Genomic DNA, 24,947 nt, shown 5'->3' with positions numbered 1-24,947 from the left:
AATATGCTACAGGCCTACATGCTGTTAAATTTGTTTGTTTGTTTATTGTCCCTGTGGGGAAATTAAGTTAACTTACTAATTAGTGTTGAATTCTGAATGTGGAACTTTCCAAGAAATCACCGACGTCTGATAAAGATTTTCCAGTATTATAACCACAACAAATACATCTGACTCTTTAACTTTCTTCTGCAGTGGGCAAAGTAGGGACGTTTTTGAAAAAAAGGTGTTCTTCCTCATTTTTGCAAAATGAGCAAAGCATTTTTTACCTTTAAATGTGCTACACGGATCATATTTATTTTAAGTCATTTAACTTTATGTGTATTTGAAATATATGAGGGTCGCAACAATCATTTTTTCTAATAGGCTTTTTTACAATTGCCATTTTGACATGTCATTGCAGGGAAAATACAGGTGTAATTAATAGCATTGATTATGGCCCTTGTATGAACTAGCATGCAGGCCCTGCTCACTGAAATGGCTGTGACACACTAAATAGAACGGGACCATAATTAATTTTATTATTATGAATTGTAAATCAATTTTAATTTGATCAATATCACCTGTGTTTGCCCTGTTAAGACATGTCAAAATGGCTGCTGTGAAAAGGACCTATAGCAAATCAATCTTTTTTTCTTTTTAATTAATTTATTGAGAGCATTTGCAGATACAAACAACACATATAAATACACATACACACAACTACAAAGATAAATACATAAACAATTAATAGCCCAGGGACTCTGCAAAGTCCAGCAAGGCTAATCAATAAGCAGTCCAATTCATAGCATCAATCAATTAGAATAGTTGCATCCATTCAGTCGTGAGGGCACACGTGTTGAATATATCTGCAGTCTTCAGAGCTTTACAGTTCTTTTAATATCTTATAGAGTCCAAATATTCATTGACTTCACTTTCAAGCACAGGAAAGAAAGGTTTAGAGCCCCTGAACTTACATTTATGGATGTGATATTTAGCAAGTAGAAATAGCAAATGAATCTATATTGTCATACAGGGGTTGTTTGAGCTGTTACTTGAGACCACACCTGCTCCGTCTGATTGGCTGTTCAGCCCACCTGGGGGACGACGGACTAGTTCCGGGATTCCGAAGTCGGCCTATGCCTAGCAAGCGAGCTAACTAGTTTGCTAGCCGCTAAACTCAAGGAGGACCGTAACGACCCACACCCTACAGGCAAGACAGTCCCGATGTTCGGTATTAGCTATGTCCTGCTCGTTTTACCAGCTATTTGTGATGACTGTTTAGCTGAACGTAGGTACATGTATGTCGCCAGCTGCCAGTGAAAGTGTAAAGCTTCCATGCTAGCCAGGTAATGTTAGCTTACTTTTTAACGTTAGCTGTGGTAAAGGACTGAGCAGTGTCGCAAAAAAAACTTTCGAGGCTAGGTAAGAGCTAAATGATTACAAAGTATTGGTCGCGTTTGAATCTGTCATTATTACATCTAACGTTATTACATCGAGCTAAAACATCGCAGCGTCTATTACTTTGTTTAAAAAATGTATTTTAATGAGGTTCATTGTGGTAACGTTAGTTATCTTGACTGAGTCCGATCAGCACTGCCCTGGCCTGTTCAACGCTTGGTCTATTTCAACGTATGATTCAAAGATGAAGTGAGAGTCAATCAAATGGTATAGATTCAAACAAGACATCAGTGTGTCACCGTTGCTGTAAGAAATGTATTCAGTTGGCTCGATCGGGCACCTTACGGTGTAGCTTGCGTACTGCAGATTGTTGTGGTGATATGACAAGCTCGACCCAGAGATTTTAGGATTAACATCCATTATAGTCGGGGGGCAGGTCAGATGATTAACAACTGACACTCGGCCATAGCTCTGTATTTGTTAGCACTGGTGATTGTTGAAAAGAGGGGTATGTCCAAACTATCGGGTTACTCTGGATCCGTTTTCAGCGTGTTCACACCGCACGGACTACTTTTTCATGTGGAGATAAGGGAAATTAGTCTGATGTGTGTGTCAAAGGCGTCCAGGCCAGGCTCGTCACAGATCGTTGTCTTCGTGGTTTTTTGAATTTTTTCAGAAGTGGGAGGTGTTTCATTTTTCCACCTGAGGGCATTGGTGTGTGTGTGTGTGTGTGTGTGTGTGTGTGTGTGTGTGTGTGTGTGTGTGTGTGTGTGTGTGTGTGTGTGTGTGTGTGTGTGTGTGTGTGTGTGTGTGTGTGTGTGTGTGTGTGTGTGTGTGTGTGTAACAACAACAGGAGGCTGTTTAACAACAATGTTTATGAGTAAATGTGAGAAATGCACGGGCACATAGTGTAACGCAAGCTTTGTAGGACATTACAGAGTTGGTTAGTCAGCCTGATTGTTATGAAATCAGATTGAAACCTTTTCTTCTAATAGGTAACTCTGTTCTTTAACATAACAAAAAATCCAGTCTCAATCAAGCTTATAAACCTGAAAAACATGCGTATTTCATAGATGGTATTATTGTAAGTACTTTTGTTGTTCATTCTGTAATTATGTACGAGGCCACAAATATTTATATAATCAATTTAATCTGCAGTAGCTCTGAGATCCGAAGTGGCTGATGGCATGCCACTGTGGTACAGAGGCATAAACCGAATCCCCTGGCCGTACAGGCCACCCACTACAGGCAACTGTCGGTGACTTTACTGTTTGTCACCGACAGTTGCCCACCACTTCCACCTGCCGGTTAACGGTGTGCCGGTGAAACACGCTCCATGCCTCTCCGACGACCGGCACATGCTGCATTTCCGATCTCGGTGTCACGATTAATATGCCATGTATTTTCTCGATTTAATTGTTTGGTCTGTAAAATATCAGAAAATACTGAAACATCAAATGCCCATCACAGCTACCTAAAGCCCAACCCGCTTTTATTATCCAACTTACAGTCAAAAACCCAGAGATTTGTGATTTACTTTAACGCAATATAAAGAAAAGTGCCACATCCTTACAATTGTGAAGCGCGAATATTTGAAATTGTTGCTTGGAAATTGTGTTGATTGTCGAAATAGCTGCCAATCAATCTGTACTTGTTTCAGCTGTAGTTAATTTGTTTTTGTCTGCTTAGCTTTTGCCTACTGACTTTTTTTTTTTTTTTTTACAGGGGCATTCAACAGCTGACCCACAGAGCCAGTGGGTGAAAGAAGAAAGGGGGACAAAGAGAAAAAGACTAAAATGCATCAGACTACATAACGCCACTGCTGCCCATGGCTTTGTTTAAGAGATGCAAAATGGGAAAGGAGGTCTATCTGCAGAGAATTTGGAGATGGGAGAGGTCTCTACACACAGACCTGGCCAAGTGCGGTGACACCTTGATGACATGCACAGGGCTTCTTTTTGGAATGAGTTGATTTTGTCCCCATATTGACACAAAGACTGAAAGCAGGAATCTCACAAGAACCAGTGGACTCTGCATGGCTATTTGAGCAATTTTTCTTGTAAAGGCAAGGCTAGACAGAATTTCTTTTTTTTAAACCTTTTTTTTTTTTTTTTTTTTTTATCAGCTTTTTGAAAATTTCAGCAATTCCAGCTGGACTTTTGTTGGATGTTAAGCGGAATCATGCAACTGGTTTAAAAGTGAATGTTTGTTTAGTTGTTTTCCCCTGCTGACTTAGTTTGAAACGCTGGAACTGTCCCTTCTGCCGCCATCCTCAGTTTCTTCCACCCACCCAGTGCCTAAATAAGCCTTCTCGGGACAATCGCAGGAGTCGTCAGCAGCTGCTGCGCTCAATCCTCTGCCTGTTCTCCTCTATGTGCTTCTGCTCGTAGCCTATTGGCTATCTACCCACTACCTCTTTAATTTTCTGCTCTTTTGTTTTTATATTAATTTTCTCTGCGAGACATAATCAAAACTTAAGCACATTGAAGAGCATTAATGTAAAAACTGAGTTTCAAGAGTGGAGATAAATCTAGATTGTTCCGGTTTTAGTTGTGTGTGCGGGTGTCTGTGCTTTTGTGTTTGAACACAGAAGTCTTACAGTTGCACTGGTGCCAGGGAGCTGTAAGGTTAGATTTATTTATATTGTTGCACCAAAAACGGTTACATTAAAGCCATACAAAAATATTTATGAATTACCTACACATATTTTTGTATCACGTTGCTCTTGTATAGTTTTGCTTTAATAAGCCTTTATTAAGATTATACACCCAAATTAAATATTTACAACAAGCTGTACACATGCAAGTAAAGCTGTATAATGCTATATAAAGCAATCCTTTGATTTTGAGTGATTATATTAGTGCCAGAAGACTTTTAGTGTTTGACTCCCACATGTTTTCAGTTGCTGCTTTGCATAGTTTTTTCTTTTCCAGTCTGTAGTCATGGCCCCTCCTCCCAAACAAACATTTAACCTATAAAGCACCATTTACAGTAGGTAGACCGTAGATATCTACCTCTCTCTGTCTCTTCTCCCCTCTCTCTGTCTCTGATGCCGGGCTTCAGTGGTGGGGGGGTTGGGGGAGGAGTGGGTGTCCCTGCTTCTGCTCCTCCCCGTCCATTTCGTCCCAGCCGGTATGTCCCGGTGTCTTCAGCCACCACTTTCCTTGTCGGATCCACCACTCTCTTCTTCTGCTTTACGTAAGTAGCTCTATCTCGTGTGTGTGTGTGTGTGTGTGTGTGTGTGTGTGTGTGTGTGTGTGTGTGTGTGTGTGTGTGTGTGTGTGTGTGTGTGTGTGTGTGTGTGTGTGTGTGTGTGTGTGTGTGTGTGTGTGTGTGTGTGTGTGTGTGTGTGTGTGTGTGTGTGTGTGTGTGTGTGTGTGTGTGTGTGTGTGTGTGTGTGTGTGTGTGTGTGTGTGTGTGTGTGTGTGTGTGTGTGTGTGTGTGTGTGTGTGTGTGTGTGTGTGTGTGATCCCTATGCATTAACATTTTTATGAAGACATCCTGTTTTTGTTTAACTTTTATTTAGAGAGAGAGTTTACTGAGCAAACTTGCCCTCTTTTCAGCAACACTTGTATCCGCACAGTTCCTCACAGTCACACCTGTGAGCTCCCCATTTACAATCAGTCTTCTGTTTTGTGCCACTGAACAGCTTCAATGGAGCTGTTTTGGTGGAAATTGCCTTGCAAAAAAGGCGTTAGACATAGTGTGGAGTGCTACTTGCTCATCTTGCCTGTCTTTGTATGGTGTATTCAAGCCTGCTTATGTAACAACTACTTGCTGCTCTTGGATAGACCAAGAAAATATGTAGTAGACTTGTAGTTATTGCAACAAAATGTCATTTTATTTCTATCTTTTTACATGCTGTCTAGGTGCCCATGGTTGTCAGAGTATTTCTCCTCTGTCATTCCCATCTACACTGCTGTGATCTTTCTCTTCACCCTTGCCAACTTCTGTATGGCCACTTTCATGGACCCTGGAGTCTTCCCGAGAGGTAAACGCATGTGAACAGTGTTGGTATATGTCTTTTTTTCCTTGAAATTATAACATACTGACATACTATGTTATTGCATATTATGCAATACTTTTGAGTACATGATGTGAACAGTGTTGGTATATGTCTTTTTTTCCTTGAAATTATAACATACTGACATACTATGTTATTGCATATTATGCAATACTTTTGAGTACATGATAGATAAAATTAGACTGAAAAGGATCAGGTTTGCCCACTTACAAAGAATGACCAATTTTAACAATCAATTAGAAATTGAAAATCACATCATATGAAATTAAAATTGATAACCATCTGATGAGGAAAAACAAGAGTAAAACATTATGCAGGAAGACCATATGATCAGGTATTATGATGTTAGTGCAGCCTGGGTGTTTGTGTCTGTTGTCTTTAGCTGAGGAGGATGAGGACAAGGAAGATGATTTCCATACAAGATCTTCCACGTGGGGTGTCCCTATAAGACTGTGGAGATCAAACTGATGGATCCAGGTGGGACCACAGTTAAAAAAACGGTTGGTAACACTCGACCTGTCATGGATTGAAATCCTGCAGCCCGCAAGGTCCCCCTGCTCAAGAAGAAACATGTACAGGCCCGCATGAAGTTCGCCATTCACCACCTGGACGACTCAGAAACTGGAAGAAGGTGTGTGGGATGAGACCAAAATAGAACTTTTTGGCCTCAACTCACGTCGTGTTTGGAGTGCAAAGAACACACACAAAGAACACACACACACACACACACACAAGGGGCGGGACAACTCCATCGTATTGAGGGGAGGATGGGCGGGGCCATGTATCGTGGAATTCTGGACCGACATCTCCTTCCCTCAGTGGGCTGAAGATTGTATTGTTAGTCCTAATTAAAAATTGATTTATTTCAAGCCAGGTCGATTGAAAATAATACAAATCGGAATGAATGATTTGGAAAGCCAACATTATACAAACCTTGTCACCAACTATAAAAACCGTTTGACATCTGTGGGTTGATTAACATGCTGTTTGTCCAGGGGGTTACTTGTTTTTCCTCATCAGATGGTTTAATTTTAATAAATTCATATGATGTGATTTTCCTTTATTTATTTGACTTATTGTTTAGATGTTAGTGGAACTTTTCAACACCTGTTCTATTTATTTGGCTTTTGTTTAAGTGGAACTTTTCAACACCTTCTTGGCTTTGTAATTATTACTTGTCTACTCGATCTAGATCTGTCCTATATTCTTAGTTTTCCATGTGTGCACATAGGAGCTAGACATTGTCTGTCTGATTTTTGATGGGTTGTATGTGTTGCCTATCAATATTTTCTTCTCTGTCATATCCTTGTATATATTGTGCTTGCACATTCTTGTCCTTTTGACCCTGTGCTCTCTCAGGATTTTGACCATCACTGCCCTTGGGTGAACAACTGCATTGGTCGGAGGAATTATCGCTATTTCTTCCTCTTCCTGCTATCCCTTACCACCCACATCATTAACGTATTTGGCTTTGGCTTGGTTTATGTCCTGCACCACCGCCAGCAGCTGGACACGCCACATGCTGCTGTAACGTATCCTTCACTTGGCACACTGCAGCCATAAAGATGCAGGAACAAATTGTGTGTCTTTCTTTTCACATTGAATTTGCCTTGTGATTTTTAGCCTGGTATTTGTTTTGTTTAATCCTTTGCTTAATCTGTTGTAACCTCCTTGACCCTCTCCTCCCAGTATGGCCGTTATGTGTGTGGCTGGTCTGTTTTTTGTGCCAGTTGCTGGCCTGACTGGATTCCACATGGTGTTGGTGGCCCGCGGTAGGACCACAAATGAACAGGTACATACAACAGCATTCAGTTCATCCAGATAGTTCACAGTATTTTCTATCAACATGTGACATGGAACGTTTTTCTCCCCTCCCCCCTCTCACTGCAGGTGACAGGGAAGTTTCGGGGAGGTGTAAACCCTTTCACCAACGGCTGCATAAGGAATATTTCTCATGTGCTCTGCAGCTCCCAGGCCCCCAGGTCAGCCTTTCTCTCTCCTCTGCACTCATCTGTTTACTCCTCTCCTTTAACACTCTGCTCCACAACTTTTTTTTTTTTTTTTTTTCCTACTGCCTCTTTCTTTCCATTGCTCTCTCTCCTCTTCCACATGTACAGCCTCCTCTTTTATAGTTCTCACTTGTCTGTTTAGTTAATGGAATATTTGAGTGCCTTCAGTGTGAGTGGCTTCTGGTGTTAGACTATGTTTGTCAATAGAGCAACACACTGCTAAGCCTGTCGTTTAATGCTTGTCCCTCTCACAGATACATGGGCCGGTGGCGGAGCCCTCAGGCAGTGGATGTACAGCCACCATTTGTTAGACCGCCTCTCACTGAGGCCCAGCTAGAAGCCAAGGTCCTGGACAACGGCATCCAGAATGACCGACACAGCACCAGGGTGAGTAATACTAAATCTAAAAATCACAATCTATATGTGGAAGTTTCGCTGTCGATCACATTTTGGGGCCTAATTATTTCCTATTTATCTATATTTTAAAATAATTTTTCATTTTTAAATATTAGCTGGTTGTAAATCCAAAAAGGTCTTGCACAGTGAAGTCTGAGTGACAGGTGTGTAGGATCAAAAATAGACTTAAATTAAAACAAATGGAACACACTCACTTGAGCTCACTTTTTAAACATGTTTTGGTCTGCAAACTTTCAGCTTGTGTTGGTGCTACAGCTGCTGGCATGGATACCAGTGTTGGTTGTAATTCTGCACACTTCTGGTTAATATAGACAAAATAACCTATTCTGAACTCTGAGTTCTGCTCCTTTTCTCTAATATAAAATATATAAAAAACAACATCATGTCTTATGTCCAATGTCTTATTTATCCAATAGAAACGAAATGATAAAAGAATGGGGAACAGAAGATGTTTTTTACTTTGCTAATTTGTTAAAACAAATGTAGTTATATTTCTTTCCTTTTTTTGCTGCATAATATGCACACATGTTAAGATGTGGCTGATGATGAGGATTTATTTTTTTATTACTGACCACGGTAAATATGCAGAGGAGGATATATCAGTTTGCACAAAATCATCTGACAAGTGTTTTAGAACAAGCTTTAGAACGTAATCACTGCGAAACAAACACAACATAAGCTTTATTTCTTTCTCCCTACTGTACAATGACAAATTCAAGTAGCTACAAAACATATTAGTTCTTGTGGTATACAGATGGACTGGAGTGTGTTACAAGTTGTTCACTGAATAGGACGTGTAAAGCCCCTCTACCCTTGTAGCACTTAAAGTAATTGTTATGCATTGCTCCTGGGTTGTGACCCATGTGATCTCTGAATTGTCATGACCAGGGATATACCCATGTTGACTGGCTTGGTTTGGATTTCCAAAAGAAGGGTTGAACACTGATCAGACAACCCTGGCCCCACCCTGGTTAGTGGTGTGAAAGGGGTATTACATGGCTTTTCTTTGTGTCTTCTCCAGTCCAAGAGCAGTCTAGATCAGATGGAGAGCCAGTCAGCTGATGCAGAGCCTCCACCTCCTCCAAAGCCAGAGCTTCGTTACCCTGGCCTGCCCCGCGCTGACACGGAGGGTGAGAGAGAGAGAGAGACACACACACACACACACACACACACACACACACACACACACACACACACACACACACACACACACACACACACACACACACACACCACACACATGTCAACAGCTGTTAGTATTGATCATCACCTGACATGTCCCAGGAATTGATCATCCAGTGCAGCCCAGGAACTTCCAAGTGTTTTACCTCTTACATGAACCAGATGAATGTTTGCTTTCTAATTGCAAATGCACTTCTTTCAAATGTCACTTTTGTTTTTTTGCCACTCAGAGAGCAGCTTGTTGACTGAAGCTCCACATACGCCGTCAATGTACAAGTACCGACCAGCCTTCAACAGCCCAGGAAGGAACCACACTGCCCTCACACACCCCAACAAGGTACATGTCAATATACACTCGCACAGACCTCAAGGTATTGGGTATAAACTATTCACATAACATTATGCAGATACTGTATATTAAGAGTATTAAAGGAACAATCAGCTTAGAGTGACGCTATCTGCATGTCTTTGCCTAATTGGAAACACAGACGCATGTAAGACTCATTTAAATCTAAATATATTCTTTTAAATACATACAGGCTTATTGATAATTACATTGCCATCTTATTTTAGCATTTGTAAAACAGTGATGTGGTTAACCTTATTGCACAAAAAGTGAAGAGGACAGAACAAACCATATCCCATACATTACTGTAACAGATGGTCTGTTGGCTGAAAAGCCTTCGTCCTTCTAATTTCCTTTGTGGTTAATACCATGCCCCTCTTTTTTGTTTTTACTTTGAATTGACCATTCAGTGGCCATCGGTCGATCAGTAAGTCTCAGCTAGTCTCATCTGTGTGTATCCCTTTGGCTGTCTCTGTGTTTGAGTGGATCTATCCTTTCCCCTGAGACTGCATTGACTGGAATGTGAAGTTCATGTACCCTATGTATTTGTCTATCCATTTATGTGTTGATACACAGTCTTTGATATGCAATGTCAGTGCTTGTTCAAGCCAGTCAATGTTTCCAATCCAGTAGTGTAATGATGGAGTTGAGCACTGGTCAAGCATCCAATTTCTTCCCACCACTTTTTTTTTTTTTTTTTTTTCTTTCTTAGAATGTGTAGAAAAGGTTTATTTTTTTTTTTTTGTTATCTATTCCTGGGGTAACGTGGTCATTTTCATCTTTCTATCCTTCCTCTTCACTCCTGCCTTCATCTTCATCACCCTTTTCCTCCACCTCTCTACCTTTTTGTCTGTTTCTTCTCTTCTCAGATGATCCGTGGCGAGAGTCTTGACTCTCCCTCTCCCTCCATCCTCCTGTCCAGCCATCAGCCTAGCTACCGCTCGGAGCCGAGCAGCCTGGACGGAACCACAGTGGTAGGGGGAGGTGTAGGGGCGCGCAGAGGGGGAGGGGAGAGGGGTGAGGGCCCCGGAGGCCCTGGCGGGACTGCTGGGTTGATGTCAGGGGGCATGTCAGGTTACTCCCTGACTGGGCGCTCCTACACCTCCTACCCATCCTCTCTAGTTCTGTCCACTGGTGGCTCCCACTCCTCCAGTCTGCGCTCAGCGCACCTGGCACATAACCCGCTGGCCACGCTCCAATCAGAGGGCACCACAGACACCAGCTACAAAAGCCTGGCCAATCAAACGCCTCGGAATGGCAGCCTGTCCTATGACAGCCTTCTGACCCCATCCGAGAGCCCAGAGTTTGAGTCAGCCGCTCATGAGCTGTCGCCGCAGAAGCCTCGTGCTCCATTTCCCTCAGGTCAGCCTGAGGTGGTGTCACCCAGTAGCCCGCTGCAGGGCTACACGTCGCCCTTCCTCTCAGCTCAGATCGCCCAGCAGAGGGAGGGGCAGCTGCTCCAGGGCTCTGCCACTTTCTCCTCCCCCCACAGGGCCTACCTGCGTGCCGTCAGCCCGCCCCCTCCCTCCTCTGGGCAACCTGAGATCCAGCACTTGCTCCAGCATAACCAGGACTCCTCTTACCGAGCCCCTCGTAACCTTTCCTCCTTGTCCTCTTCCCCTGGGGCTCGCTCACTAGAGCCCCCTGTCTCCCCGCCACCTCGCGGCCTCTCCCTCGGCAAGTCCCAGTCTTACATTGGGGAGGCAGGGTCTCAGCACAAGCCTCGGCCCGCAGGAGGAGGCGTTGTGCTGGGAGGGGGAGGAGCCGGAGGAGTGCATCAGGCTCCACAGTGAGTAGTGATCCATCGCCAGATCTGTCAGCCTGCTACTCTTCTTCCTCCTTCTCCTTTTCTCCTAATTCTCTTCTTCTTCCTCCCTGGTTTGTGTCAGCCCTCCTCTTCCTCCCTGATCTGTGTGAGTCGTCCTTTTCCTCATACACAGTTTACAGTCAGTCTTTGCCTGTTTAGTGTTTAACAGATGAAAGTGTGCATGGAGGTTGGACTGTGTGGATTAGTCGTTATGTGTTGAGTTCTGTGAAAGCATGCCTTACCAAGCTCCTTATGACTTCTGTCCTGTAGCCTTTTCTTACTCACAAGTATAATTACCAAATGCCTTACAAAATCGGTGGTAGAGAAACATTTTGCTGTTTGTGCTTGTTTATTTTTATTTTTTTTAAAGTAGAACCACTGACAGCCAGATCCATTTGTCCTCTGTCCTCACCCCTAATCCCCCCCCCCCCCCCCCCACACTCCTCCTCCTCCCCTTCCTGATGGCTGTCCAATCAGATCCACCTCTCGTCCAGTCTCGGCCAATCACACCACATCCAAACCAGGAGGCGGAGTGAAGAAGGTGACAGGCGTTGGAGGGACCACTTATGAGATTTCGGTTTGAGTGACAGACATCCTTCACAGGTCTATGACAAGGAGAGGGAAAAATTCACTGAACTACTTCCACATGTCTCTTTCCTGTGCTGGACCGGATTCATGACTGCAGCCTCCTGAAAATTACTGTTTTCCGCTGCAAAGGACTAAAGGAGCAGGCCTGTCTGGTACTCACTTTGTTATATTTGTAACGCCACTGGCCACTCTTCTCTGCTAGCCTTTTCAGATTTGAACAAAGAGTAAAAAGGAGACACTGGTTCATTTTTCACATGATCAAGTCGTCTCCATTTAGCCACTTTGTGAGCCATAGACTGTTGTGACTATCATCATGGCTGGGTACAGACATGTCTATAGAAAACGCATAACTATTCAATGATTTGCTGTTTTATTTGGTACATTAGCACACAGAGTATTGACCACCCTGTCCAACACTTAAGGTAAGGATGGCCTTTATCCCGCGGATTTGGAATTTTAAGAAGACAGATTTAGGACTGTTGACCAATAGAAATGTCTTCTCAACTGTCTGAACGGACCACACAACCCGATATCGATAAGAGTAACGAAGAGAAGTGTCCAATCTATAAACACAGTATAATTTTAGTTTTATAAAATCTTTTTTTAAGTATTGTTTTATATAAATGTATAAAATCTTACAGATTATTATTATTATTATTATTGGGTCAATTAGTCAGGTATTGAAAATGACTATGGATGACGGTGGCAGATGTACTGTGTGTAATTATTCATGAAAGCGATTTCAAATCAGTTGCCTGTTTGTATTTAATGGCTGCATCAGCCACTCATGAGTTCTTGCTGGGATTTTCATCGTCCAAAGGGAATGATGGTCGTTGGACAGGTGGTGGACAGCTGAAGTTGCAAATAATTGAGCAAAATTTTCTGAAAGCCACAAAGAAATTGTGAATTATGATTGCAGCACAAGCATCTGTGTGGAATGTATGCTTGTAATGTTTATGCTAGAGACATTATGCAAAATCTGTTAGTAGCTTTAAGATCATTGTATGTCTTTTTGGTGTTTATTTTTTTTTTCTTCTTTTCTGTGATGTTTTGTCTCAGTCAAGATGCTAGCAGAACCTTAAACCTTTAAAAGATGCCCAGCCAAATCGGGGCAGCGAGGGAAGAGCTTATTTATTTCACCAGACAAGACAACCTTGTAGTTTTTGGGCACAACTTCAAACCAGTCTCTACCAGTTTGTTCTTTCTTTTTTGAAAAAAGAAGTATGAATATTTTTAAAAAAAAAAAAAAAAAACTTTATAAATGAAACTGTAATTGCAGTATACCACTGAATAGAATTTCAAGGAGGGACTGGTTTGCAATTGGAGACGGTTTGTTTTTTCCTTGAGACCATTCATAGTGAAGTATGCACATAAATTTTTTTTTCTATCTGTTTATATTTTTTTAAATTTTTCCGAGGAAATAAATGTAAGGCAGATTAGATTTTTTTTTTTTTTTTTTTTTAAAACTTCCGTAAAGGTACATTTCAATACATTTTTTTCTCAACCATGTTAGGAACGGAATAATTTGAGGGAGGGATGTGTGTATGGCAGTTTCAGGATTGGGCATTACAATTAAAGTTTTATTTTTTTTCTATCAAGGCCTACAGTTGAGTGTTAGCAGTAGAATTTCAAAGCTAGCTGAATGTAGCACGTCTTTGGGGAAAAGTACACGCTTGAAGCACACAAGTATCATCGTTCAACCCAAGGGACCGTGTTACGAGTTTTCAACCCAAGTCTATCTTCAGTGTGCATGTGACTTTTGTTTGTCGTGCTGAATGCTTCACTGGCGTGCATACTTGTGAGAATATTGTCAAAAGCCCACATGGTTGATGTAACAAGAAAAGAAGCATCATTAATATAGAGATATAAGAGAACATGTGTTACTTTTCTTCATGCTCTGGCCAAGGATGGTAGCCACTGAACAATTTGAAATGTGGGTACAGTAAAAGTATACTTCTATGTGAGATAAAATATTGCTATTGTGAGCTGTGATGAATGGAAAGGTTTCACACAAATATCTGAGTACATTAAAGACATTTCTAAAATGGCCTTATAAAGATTTTTTTAAAAGGTGTCTTCTCAGAATAAAAAAGTCAAACTGATGAAAAACTGAATGTGTCATGAGTCTTAGCTGCACGCCTATCTTTTTTTTATTTCAGTTTTACCTCATCTTTTACTTTGGTTTTGAAACAAACATCAGTAAACACACTTAATGGCAAAATACAGGCAGCAAAAGTTAAGAGTGATGTTGCTGAAAGTAGCCAAAAAACAATTACAAAAAAAGGCATTTGTTCACAAATAAGTAATAAAATGTTGCCTAATCATTTCTTATATATTGCATAGCTGCATTCAAGACTGCAGTCAGTCAGACCAGGCAAAGGTGGTCCAGTGGTTTTGGGTATTTATTTGCTAAAGTAAAGACTTAATGTAGACATGACATTGAGTAGTGGTTGAATCTATTTTCCTCTCTGGCCCATAATATTCTTGACATTTGCAATAATGTAAGGCATGGCAATGTCTGAAGAAAATGGAAGAGTTCATGCAGGCCCTCTCTGAATCATCCACTTCACTGATCTTTCTTGCTCTCCGTGGGCTGCTCCGGGTTGTTGGTTTCAGAAGGGAGCTCGTTGCTGCCCTCCTCTGGCTGAGGGCTGTTCTGCTCTTCTTCATTCAAACCGTGGCTTTTGTTCAGCTTCTTGGATTTTTGGAAGAGCTCGTTGAGGTTAAACTCTCGGATAATGTTCTCCTAGTGATGAAATAAGCTTCATATTAGCATATGTGTGTGGATGTAACAGAACCTGCACCTTGTGTTTCTTACAGTACAGACAAGACTTACCTCACTGAAGGTCCAAGACACAGCTCTCCCTTTATTGTCCACCATTGGACGTCTCATAACTTCCCGCCCTTCTTGGAAAAGCACCAGTGAGGGCAGCTGCTTGGTCAGAGGAGAAGTACTAACCCTGTACCTGTTCAGAAACAATTCATGGGATGGTCAATAACTGCTCAGATAATCTGTCAAATTTGTGGAAAGCATTAACAAATGATATTGTGGCATTAAAACTACTGCTGTGTCATTGAAGAGTGGCAGAGCGGAGAAAATGACCGACCTCTCTGAAACCTCTCCGTAGCGACCAACGTCCACCTTTCCAAACCTGAGTCCAGGACAGTTGTACCTACAGAACGCAGGGGAAGATTCACGAGACATTTAGGCCTCAAGTCAAAACTGAAGTCTTGGCCAAACATTCAACATGTAGTCTATTTTTGGAGAGCATTTGATTTAGATTATTCTGCAGAACACAGAGGTTTAAACCAACAATGTGATTGTAAGTACTGAAGAAACATTCAATGCATCTTAAAATAATTAAACAGCTCATTTGATTCAATTCTTAACTTTGATAAATGTCAAATTTGGACAGAAAAACAGTATGGAATATGGAAGGGAGTTATTAAGCCAATCTTCCATTGAATAAATGCTCTCAAAACATATTGTGTAGCAGAAGGCTCTTATATCCAAGACATCAAAGACCATGATTTTACAGTGAATGCAGAACCGATAAAACAAATAGTATTATAGCCTATATAATACTCACTAGATTCAAGAAATATGTGGGTGTTAAACTTATTGTTTATTAATCATAAGGTATATCTACTTCAAGCAATATACTTCCTACAAAGTAAATAGATATCATGGCTGCTTATTCTGCAAAAATGAACCTAGGGGTTAATAACACGTCTACCGAGTGTACCATGTGGAAATGGCCAAAATTGCAATACATATGTGTACCACGTTTCGTTAGTCTACGTTAAACTTACTGCAGGGGCCCTGCTCTTTGTAGGGGGCGCTAGCGAGACATTTCTGTGCGCCTATTCCCGAAACCAGTAAAATATGCACCTTTTCACCAGGCTTGATGCGACCGCCAATTTTGGTGAGTTTTTGAGTAGGTTAAGCCCCTCAAAAAGGCGATTAATTTGCCGGAAGAAGGAATAATAATAATTCCTTCAGTTTCAATAGGGCCTTCGCCACTGTCGGCACTCGGGCCCTAATTAGAGGTTTGCGCTAAAACTGGTCACATTCGATTAGTATGAAAACATATCCCAGAGAACGGTTGAATCGGTACACATGTTATTAACCCCTAGGTTCATTTTGCGCAGGATTTGTCCTTTAAGTGCAGGTATGACTTTGTAGGTTTATAGTAAAAAAAGTGTGTATTTGTGTAGTATTTTGTCATGAAAACAGCTCAGCCAATCACAACTACATCCGTTTTACCATGACATGAGTGACTTATTAACTTATTCAAGGGCCTGGGGAAGCCCTGACTGAGACAGTTCCTCAGTATCTCATTTACTGAAGGGTCTGTATTTTACTTATGTCTTACTTGAGAGAGAGGTCGGCAAAAATGGGAGCGAAAGACTGGCAGTCAGAGGACCAGTTGGCGTAGAATTCAACAATCCAGGTGACACGACTGTCTCTCTGCAGCTCCTCCTAATGAGTCAATAACACAGAATCAGATAAGAACAGATTACACAGGTATAGATCTCGGTAATTCACACCTAGACAGTTGTATTGTAGTAATATACTGTATGTCTGAGATTTAATTAATATATTATAATATTAATTGGCATACTGCTATTATGCTGGGCATTCCATGTTTGATGGACACTTTCCAAAATGCAAACAATTAGACTAGAAGCTCACATCTTTATGTTTGTATTATATTGCATATGAATAAATTATACATTCCCAACAGCTGTTTGTTTCAAAGCTTTTAGTGAACATCTCAGAGGCCTGAGGTACCCCTGTACTTCCAAATGGTCGTCTTACATCAGAAACTGCAATACAGCATAGTCTGTCCAACACTCACATCCATGGTCTTGTCACTGAAGTACTTGATGTACTCTGGGCCCATGTAGAGAGGTGGCTTACAGGTCATGACGAATGCTGGAGACAAGGCACAGATAAAGATACTCATAAGTGTACATTACAGAGGCTCCCAATGGATGAAAACAATGGCTCAATGTAAGTTTTACATTTTCTGAAGCTATGAAAATCTCAGATTAGGTTAATAAATAGACACGTAAACCCTAAAAGTATTGTTTGAAGTTACCTTAGTGGAACAGGTGCTTGATACAAAAAAAAATCTGAATATAAAAGAAAGGTACCCAAACACTGGAATCAGAGCTCCTTTATTCTTAAGTATTGATGTCCAGTGTTGGGTTAAAACATCTGTGATAAAACAGGAGCTCCAGATGCAGTTTGCAAGTATCTTTTATATTCACTTTTATCAATTTCCCCAAATGTTGTCTTATTTTATGAATATCTACTAATAATTCCAAAGTAACTGTAGGGGAATGTATAGATCCAAGTCAATATTTGGCTTTAAAAATATCCTGTTTTAATGTGTAAATAACCTGAAATAAAAAAAAAAAAAACTACATTAACATTATCAAAGTCATATACAAAGTCACTGTGTCTTCTAATGTGACTGTTATCACCACTGTTCATCACGCCCCCAACCGGCCCGTCAGACACCGCCTACCAAGAGTCTGGGTCTGCCGAGGTTTCTTCCTAAAAGGGAGTTTTTTCTTGCCACTGTCGCAATAGCCACTGCTAATGCTTGCTCTTGAGGGAATTACTGTAATTGTTGGGGTTTTGGAATTTATAGAGTGTGGTCTAGACCTACTCTGTCTGTAAAGTGTCTCGAGATAACTTTTGTTATGATTTGATACTATAAATAAAATTGAATTTAATTGAATTGAATTATCAAAAAGAATACATATTCAGGGAATTAAAAATATTTCACATATTTTCCAATTGTTTAGTCATTTACTAACAAAACTAAAATACCATCTCTGTAAAACAATTTTCCATATCCAGCATCTGTAGTGTTGATAGTGACACATTTTAATTGCAGCATTTTGAGGTGGAGGTGATGGGCTGGTACCCTGCTGCTTGTAAGGAAAACTATAATAATGTGATCTTCTTAATGGAAGACAGTTTGCTATAAATATTGCTTCCCATAAGTCGAATTTTGTTGTGGGTGGGGCAGTATTTGTAACAAGGGTTATAAGGCCACTGACCGACACACAATGCGAGGTAAAGAATGCCGAGCCGAATGTCCAGCCGGAAGAAAAGCATGACGTTGGCCACTTTACTGAACAGGAACACGTTGCCCATGTGCTGCTCCAGTGTGACTGAGAAAGAGTGAGAGATAGAGAAGGAACAATGGATGCAGCGGAGGAAAAAAAACCTTGACACTGTTGATACAAGGTCACAGGAAGTCAGGACTACACTGCAATGGTAATGTTTACACAACAAAGCAGAGTTTTTAGTAAAGCACTGGATGTGGCTTGCTGCAGGGCTTCTCTGGTTTCATTCAGGTTAAGGATTTAAAACAGTTACACATTAGGTCACAAATACCTATTTGGTTGAAGTTTAACAGAAACACATTATAGGACAAAAATACCTTGTCCTCGTTGTTAGAACGCAGTTACATCACTGTATACAGTTTAGTATTCAGTTTAGTATACAGTACAGCTTTAATTAAGAGCAACATTTCTCATATGCCTCAATGTATCCTGTGGTTCCATGCTCCCAAATTGAGCATCACCTGCTCGGTGCATCGGCCACTTTTTATGATTGAGTGGGACTGTTTACAATATAAACAAACACTTGCCATGTTGTGATATCAGTTGGTTTACACATATACAAACGTGTGTGTGTGTGTGTGTGTGTGTGCACTTACTCGCTCTCCTGTTCTTCATCATCACTATTGCACTAAGAAACATGAGAATCTCCACCTCTCTCTATAAAACAAAAAGACAAAACATGAAACAACTTTAATAAGTGAGTAAATTAATTATTAGCTAACTCATCTCACGTAATCTAACTTAGCCGAAAAATATTTAGCAGCAGGCAGCACTGCAGCGCAACACTAACCCCACCATGCTCACCCAGTCAAAGTCGCAGGAGTTGCCGTCCTCCCGCTGGGTCGCCAGATGCTCGCACAGACCGGGAGCCTTTCGGACCACCAAGAAGGCGACGGTCATCAAGAGCGAGGTGATATAATACGGTTTCAGCAACCATTTGTAAATCTGAGGTAAGTGATACAAGAAAGTACACAGTCCTGTGATTAGACCCATGTTGGAAGAAACGGCAGTCAACCTCGAGGGCTTTGAGGAGCAATGACAGCTGAAGCCCAAGTAACTGACTCTACCAGGTGTGCGTGTGACTCAAACTGCGCCTGCGCCAAACAAAACGATTTCGTAGTTTCTGGGTGCAGTGACTTGCCGTAGATTTGGCGGGTACTGCAAAACGTAAACAGAGAAAGCTGAAAATGGAGGAAAGCGAAGCCGCAACACAAAAGGACACTGTAGATAACATTTGTGTTGAAGACTCCGCTGAAAACCAGATGAATGAAGCTACAGGAGAAGTGTCCTCACAGATGTCAAATCCTGGATCAGTTTCTAAGCCTTCCGAAGACACGGAAGCTCGGTACTATGAAAGGCTGAAGTTGTTCGACAAAGTGATGCAGAAGAGCCTGGAAAAGTTCATCGAACATGCCAGGTAACGTTTATGTAAGGTGTCCCGAAACGACAGCTACGACGATACAGTAACGTTAGTAACAGTTATGGATCAGTTTACAAGAGAGGCACACATTGGTGTGATTTAAGATGATACAGGTGAGCCCCAAAAGCATTGTAACTGCGGTTCATCTGTGGTCACAGCTGGTGTGAAGGACTCCTGATGATCGTGACTGTGCAGCATTCATTGGCACATCTGTCATAAGAAGTATCCTAGGCAAACCCTATTGAAAAGAAAAGAGAGAAAAGAGTTTAATAAAAGTTGTTTACAGTGACTTATTGATACAAAAAACATAACAACTGATTTGGGCAGCAGCAAATAATTATTTTGATTATCTCTGTTTTATATATATATATATATTAATTGTTTATTTGGAATCTCTTGATAAATGACAAGTACTCAGTAATCAAAACTGACGATCAATTTATAGATTAATCACCTAATCATTTCAGTACTAGATTGATTAACCGAGAAAAGGTCAGGTGTTTTTGGAAAAGCCACACTTTGCTGTACTGTCGGTTGACACTGCTTTCACTCACAGTTTTAACAGGTTTGCCAGCACATTTCGTCCGCTTTACAAGAAGAACCCGCAGAGGATGGAGAGCATTTACAAGGAGTTCATTGAGGAGATGCGGAAGACTATACAGGTATGTAGCACATCACATTAATACCATGTATGAAAAAATAAACAACACATGAAAGGTCTGCTGCCTTGTTGTTTGTATTATATATGTGTATGCAGTATGCACAATGTCTATCTGCCTTTGTTTTGTATTTGCTTCCTTTAATGCCTGTGTATGTGTAGGAGGATATAAGCAGGCTGATTGAAGAAGGCCAGTTAGAGTTCAAACTGAATGAGCTGGACAAACTGGAGAGTGCTGCCAAGAAGAATAAAGACCCTGCATGGTCAGTAAACGGCATTAAAAACTCTTCACCTTCCAGCGCTGTCTGCATGTCAAGCTTTTGATATGCTCAGTTTCTCTGTAAACCTCACTCTCAAACCTTAACCTTCTGACCTGTATCTTATATGTTTTCGAGTATTTATGAATGCAAACCGCTAAGAATCTGAGTAATTGTAGTTTTGTATGGAAACTGTTGTTGATCAGATATTTACATGTTTGAAGATTTAAAATGGAGTCATCATGGTCATTTTCACAATTTGTTAAAGTGGATACATAAAGATGGTTATCAGGGCAACTTTGGGCAGTTGTTGGGTAACTACCAATGTTTTTCCTCTGCATAGTTGTGTTAATCATTAAGGAACATCTTATCGTCAGTCTTGTATACACTGTTTTTTTAGACTATTGTATCAATAACGTCCCTTTTAATATAGGTGCATTGTGTATCCCAACTTAACTGTTTACATTTTGCAATGTGATTAAAATACAAAACAATATAATCTCTTACCCTCTCTGTTATGTTAGGCGGCCGAGTGGGGTTCCTGAGCAGGACTTTTGCAGCTTTTTGATGCCATACTTACAAAAGCAGGAGGCCTACATGCGACTGGAGCTGAAAAAAATTCAAGCAGAGAATGCTGCCCTAGCACAGAAGGTTCAGGCTGGTAGAGAAAGTGTTGTTCAGACTGAACATCGTATTTCTACTGCTGTTGATGAGTGGAAGGTGAGAGAGAAACCATTAGAGCTGTACGGAATAAGCTTCACACAAAAATCATTCAAAATGTTTATTTTTACACTCACATAGGGGGTATATGTGTAAGTAATGCTTGAGTCTTTACTAAAAAATATATTTGTGACATTACATGTCATCTGAAAATAAATACACCATAGGTCTTTTACATGCATAGAAAACACATTCTTGTAATTTCAGACTTATTAATTCTGTAATAGCTGCATGATTGAACAGTATTTATCAGTTAAGTTTTAGAAACTTTAATATATTGTAAATGGGAGTGATGCTTTTTAATTAAAAAAAGAATGAAGGAAAAAACACATGGTATTGGCATTGGTACAGTCTGAAGGAGGCCAGTGTCTGACAACTGTTGCTGATGACAAAGTATACTGTGCACTATGACATAAGTAGAAATCTAAAATAGAAGTTTGCCTTGAGTGTTAATAGTTTGTCTCTCTCTCACTTTTAGGCATCAGTCACAGAGTTTGAAAGACTGGCATCTTCTCTCTGCCCTGCTGATGCCTTTGATGTGTGATCTTCAAATTATTTGACCTGCAGATTTATCAACTAACTTAACTGTACATATCAATTTTGTTTACTTTGCCTTTTTGTCAGGAAATAAACTTAAAATCTTGGAAATAAAATGTTTTTGTGACCTCAGTGATTATATCCGTGTGGGCCACTATACACCAATAATTATGGTAATGTGCGTGTTTATGTCTGGTATTACGGTACGTGGGCCATGAAAATAATGCCACAAAGAAGTGAAGAGTCGAGTAGTTGACACACGAATAGATTCGTGGTGAACATCCTAACAGATAATAGGCTACACGCTCAAAGAAACCGGCTTTTTATTTCTATATAAATGTATTATTCGTGATAGATATGACGGAAATGTTTTCAACTCTGTTCGGTCAAAATGAAGCTCAGGGACCGCCCGGCTCGGCGTCTCTGGGTTTCGGACCAGGGAAACCTCCACCGCCTCTGCCGCAAAATCAAGGCTCCATGACGGGGCAGATGCCACCGCAGCTCGGGGATGAAGGGCCTGCTCTCCGGAAGCCCGGAGCCATGAATGAACCTTTCTACTTACTGCGGGAGCTTCCTGGTACTGTCGTACTATTATAACTGTTGTATGCTTTGTATTGTATTTGTCGGTTAATTTAAATAAAGAGTTGTGCTGCTATCAGAGGTTGCTAAGCAGTTTGTAAACAATGCTGTTAAGGTTACTGAAAATATTGAGTAAGCTAACGTTAATTAACATTACCGGTATTAGCCCACCTGTTTTTCATACTGGTATGGTTTGTTTCTTTTTTGTGTGTGACACAAAAACACCCACCTTTACTACTAGTTTACTATGTTTTAACTCAGCTATTGTGTTTTAAATAAACTAACATTTGCTCCGGTTGGATCTAGTGATATTATCGCTGATACCTCATTTGCTAGATGTATACATTAGTTAACATATGACATGATTTGTTGTGTTTGCATAAATAACACTAATACGAATGTGTCTTTAGTGGGAAACGAGTTAACGGGCAACACCAACCTCATCACGCACTACAACCTAGAGCACGCCTACAACAAATTCTGTGGGAAGAAGGTGAAGGAGAAGCTCAGCAACTTTCTGCCAGAGTTACCAGGTGGGTTATGGGTAGGAACAAACTGACAGTCGAGTGTTAATAATGAAGGCTGCACACATCTCATTAGAATGAAGTGAAGATAGTAATTCATGTTCAGTGTAGGACACAAGTTCCTTGATAGCTGTTCATTCTTTTATAATAGCCCTGACCCTAACCTCATTGTAAATTGGCAGTTGGCTACAAGCGTTCCTGTAGTTTTGTCCTCTGTGAAGTTGTGCCAGGAACCCCAACTCCACTAATGCAGCTGTAATTTCAAGAACCACTGATGTTGAAATATAGGTAGAGACCGATGTGAACATTTACATCTTCAGCAGTGTGTTAGTGCTTACCACTTTGCTCTTTCCATTGTTTGTATTTTGATCTCTGTCACCCCCCCTCATTCCATCTTGTCCTTTCTCTTCTGTGCTGCAGGTATGATCGACTGTCCGGGCACTCAGGACGGCAGCTCATTGCGCTCTCTGATTGATAAGCCTCCAGTGTGTGGGAACTCCTTTAGCCCACTGACAGGCGCTCTGCTCACAGGCTTCAGACTACACACAGGACCGGTACTAACTGAATATGTTCATATATTAACAGGACTATGGCAAAGTGTCTTTAGTTAGCATATTCTGGCTTGCAGGTATCCTTAATCTCTTAATTATACTGTTCAGTTAAATACTTACACAAATGTTTTTGTTTGTTTTTCCCCAGCTACCAGAACAGTACAGACTAATGCACATACAGCCTCCAAAGAAGAAGAGCAAGCACAAGCACAAACACCATCGACCACAGGACCCATTACCACAAGGTATGACATAAATTACACATATACACTTACTAACGCTAACGGAATGCAACCTGTTTTCAGGCCACTGAGCTTCTTTTTGACGTCACAGAAACTCCATCAGACACTGATCCCAAGAAGAAGAAGAAAAAGAGGGATGACGATCCCGACCGAAAGAAAAAGAAGAAAGACAAGAAAAAGAAGAAGGTAGGATAATCTATCAAGAACCCAGTAATTCATAAAGTTGCCAGTTAATCGTTATTATGGGCCCTTTTGCCAGGTCTCTGTACATAACTCTGGGATCCATTTATTTTCACACTGAAGTCTTTTCTGAGAACCCTCCCCTCCCCCCAATATATAAAACATGGAAATTCTCATCAGCTCCCACATTAAGGAAACCTCATTTGTTACCCTCAGTAGTCAGTATTAAACTGACTCCAGAATGTAATGGGTGTGTAGGCTCAATGAGCTACTCCAGGATTTGCATTTCTTTAAATAAATCACAATCGTCTTGGGCAGCGCTAGGCTTCGGATGTAGAGACGGTGGCTCTGCAAAATGGTCTGTGGAAGGAACTTTTTTTGGTGGAACATTTGCACCCCGCAAAAGAAAACTCCTCATACAATATTAAATGAAGTTAACTGTTCACACAATACAGTAACGTGAGCTGTTTAAATTAGCTGGATACATGGCTAAACGTAATTTACTCTTACCAGTGTATTGCCGTGTGTACTTACGTCCTAGCAATCCCTCCAATCGGTCTCAAAATGTCCCCGTTAGATAGTAAATTCTGTAAACATTTTCTTTGTAAATCATTACAATCATTTACCGAAATAACCAAGCAGGCCTGCCTTGTTGCAGGATTCAAATTTTCTTCAAAACTTGCCATTTTCAGTATGTAGCTTGCTAGCTCGAAGGTTGTTGTTGTTGTTGTTGTTGTTGTTGTTTCCTGACGGAAACACAAAGAGAGCGGAAGGTGAGGGACATTAGGAGGTCAGGCAATTATCGTGGTAATGTACTTCCGTTGACCCAGACTAATCAGTGCGTTACTGCTCTTTCTGTCCCCCTCTAGAACCGCCACAGTCCCGACCACCCCGGCCTCGCTGGATCACAACCCAACAGCAACAGCCTCAGATAGACAGGAGCCCACTGTGTGCATGCCTGTTTGAATGTGTGCGTGACTGTGCATTTTGTAAGAGGATGCGTGTGTTTTACAGATAATTGTATTATTGCGAGTATGTTTATTGAGAGGGGATGAATCAAATAATGCAAATGGTTGTATGATGTGTGTGAAAGTAAAAGTAGCAGCAACACAGTGGGTGTGTGTGATGTTGAAAAGAAAGGTTACAGTATAAAAGGCAGAAAGCCGCTGGTGAGCTGTGTGGTGTTATGGATGACTGAGCAGGCACTGTATGTATGTCCCTCTTTGATTTTGTTGTGATATCTTTTGACCATAATGCCAAAATCAAATAAACTTTGGTTATTACCTTTGCTTGTGGAAGTGTAGATTCTATGATCAGGTACTTGGATACGTGGTTTAAAATAAAGTGTAACAGCAACAATGACAAACATGGCTGATGCTGAG

General features: G+C 40.9%; 4 protein-coding genes across 4 annotated transcripts; 3 read left to right on the top strand and 1 right to left on the bottom strand.

Moving 5' to 3' along the window:
* Positions 1-833: 833 nt before the first annotated feature.
* zdhhc5b (zinc finger DHHC-type palmitoyltransferase 5b) lies at positions 834-13,798 on the top strand. Its single transcript, XM_028588762.1, has 12 exons — positions 834-1,210; positions 3,103-4,575; positions 5,247-5,368; positions 5,784-5,837; positions 6,672-6,933; positions 7,091-7,193; positions 7,292-7,383; positions 7,665-7,797; positions 8,849-8,957; positions 9,240-9,346; positions 10,225-11,144; positions 11,640-13,798. Exons 2-12 carry the CDS (start codon positions 4,427-4,429, stop codon positions 11,743-11,745), a joined length of 2,157 nt encoding a protein of 718 aa, XP_028444563.1. The 5' UTR covers positions 834-1,210; positions 3,103-4,426; the 3' UTR covers positions 11,746-13,798.
* Positions 13,799-13,860: 62 nt separating this feature from the next.
* On the bottom strand, positions 13,861-19,020 carry tmx2a (thioredoxin-related transmembrane protein 2a). The gene is made up of 8 exons (XM_028588646.1): positions 18,702-19,020; positions 18,494-18,554; positions 17,829-17,942; positions 16,613-16,689; positions 16,127-16,233; positions 14,858-14,923; positions 14,587-14,716; positions 13,861-14,496 (listed from the first exon to the last, which is right to left on the bottom strand). The coding sequence occupies exons 1-8, from the start codon at positions 18,888-18,890 to the stop codon at positions 14,317-14,319; spliced, it is 924 nt and encodes a 307-aa protein (XP_028444447.1). The 5' UTR covers positions 18,891-19,020; the 3' UTR covers positions 13,861-14,316.
* pmf1 (polyamine modulated factor 1) lies at positions 18,719-21,605 on the top strand. The gene is made up of 5 exons (XM_028588648.1): positions 18,719-19,314; positions 19,874-19,979; positions 20,138-20,238; positions 20,757-20,952; positions 21,431-21,605. The coding sequence occupies exons 1-5, from the start codon at positions 19,085-19,087 to the stop codon at positions 21,494-21,496; spliced, it is 699 nt and encodes a 232-aa protein (XP_028444449.1). The 5' UTR covers positions 18,719-19,084; the 3' UTR covers positions 21,497-21,605.
* Positions 21,606-21,677: 72 nt separating this feature from the next.
* On the top strand, positions 21,678-24,854 carry med19a (mediator complex subunit 19a). Its single transcript, XM_028588647.1, has 6 exons — positions 21,678-22,066; positions 22,479-22,601; positions 23,013-23,146; positions 23,292-23,388; positions 23,477-23,571; positions 24,435-24,854. Exons 1-6 carry the CDS (start codon positions 21,847-21,849, stop codon positions 24,498-24,500), a joined length of 735 nt encoding a protein of 244 aa, XP_028444448.1. The 5' UTR covers positions 21,678-21,846; the 3' UTR covers positions 24,501-24,854.
* Positions 24,855-24,947: the final 93 nt, after the last annotated feature.

Source organism: Perca flavescens, chromosome 10 (genome assembly GCF_004354835.1).
Source record: "Perca flavescens isolate YP-PL-M2 chromosome 10, PFLA_1.0, whole genome shotgun sequence".
NCBI lineage: Eukaryota > Metazoa > Chordata > Actinopteri > Perciformes > Percidae > Perca > Perca flavescens.
The sequence above is the reverse complement of the archived record's forward strand: the minus strand, read 5'-3'. Positions and strand labels throughout refer to the sequence as shown.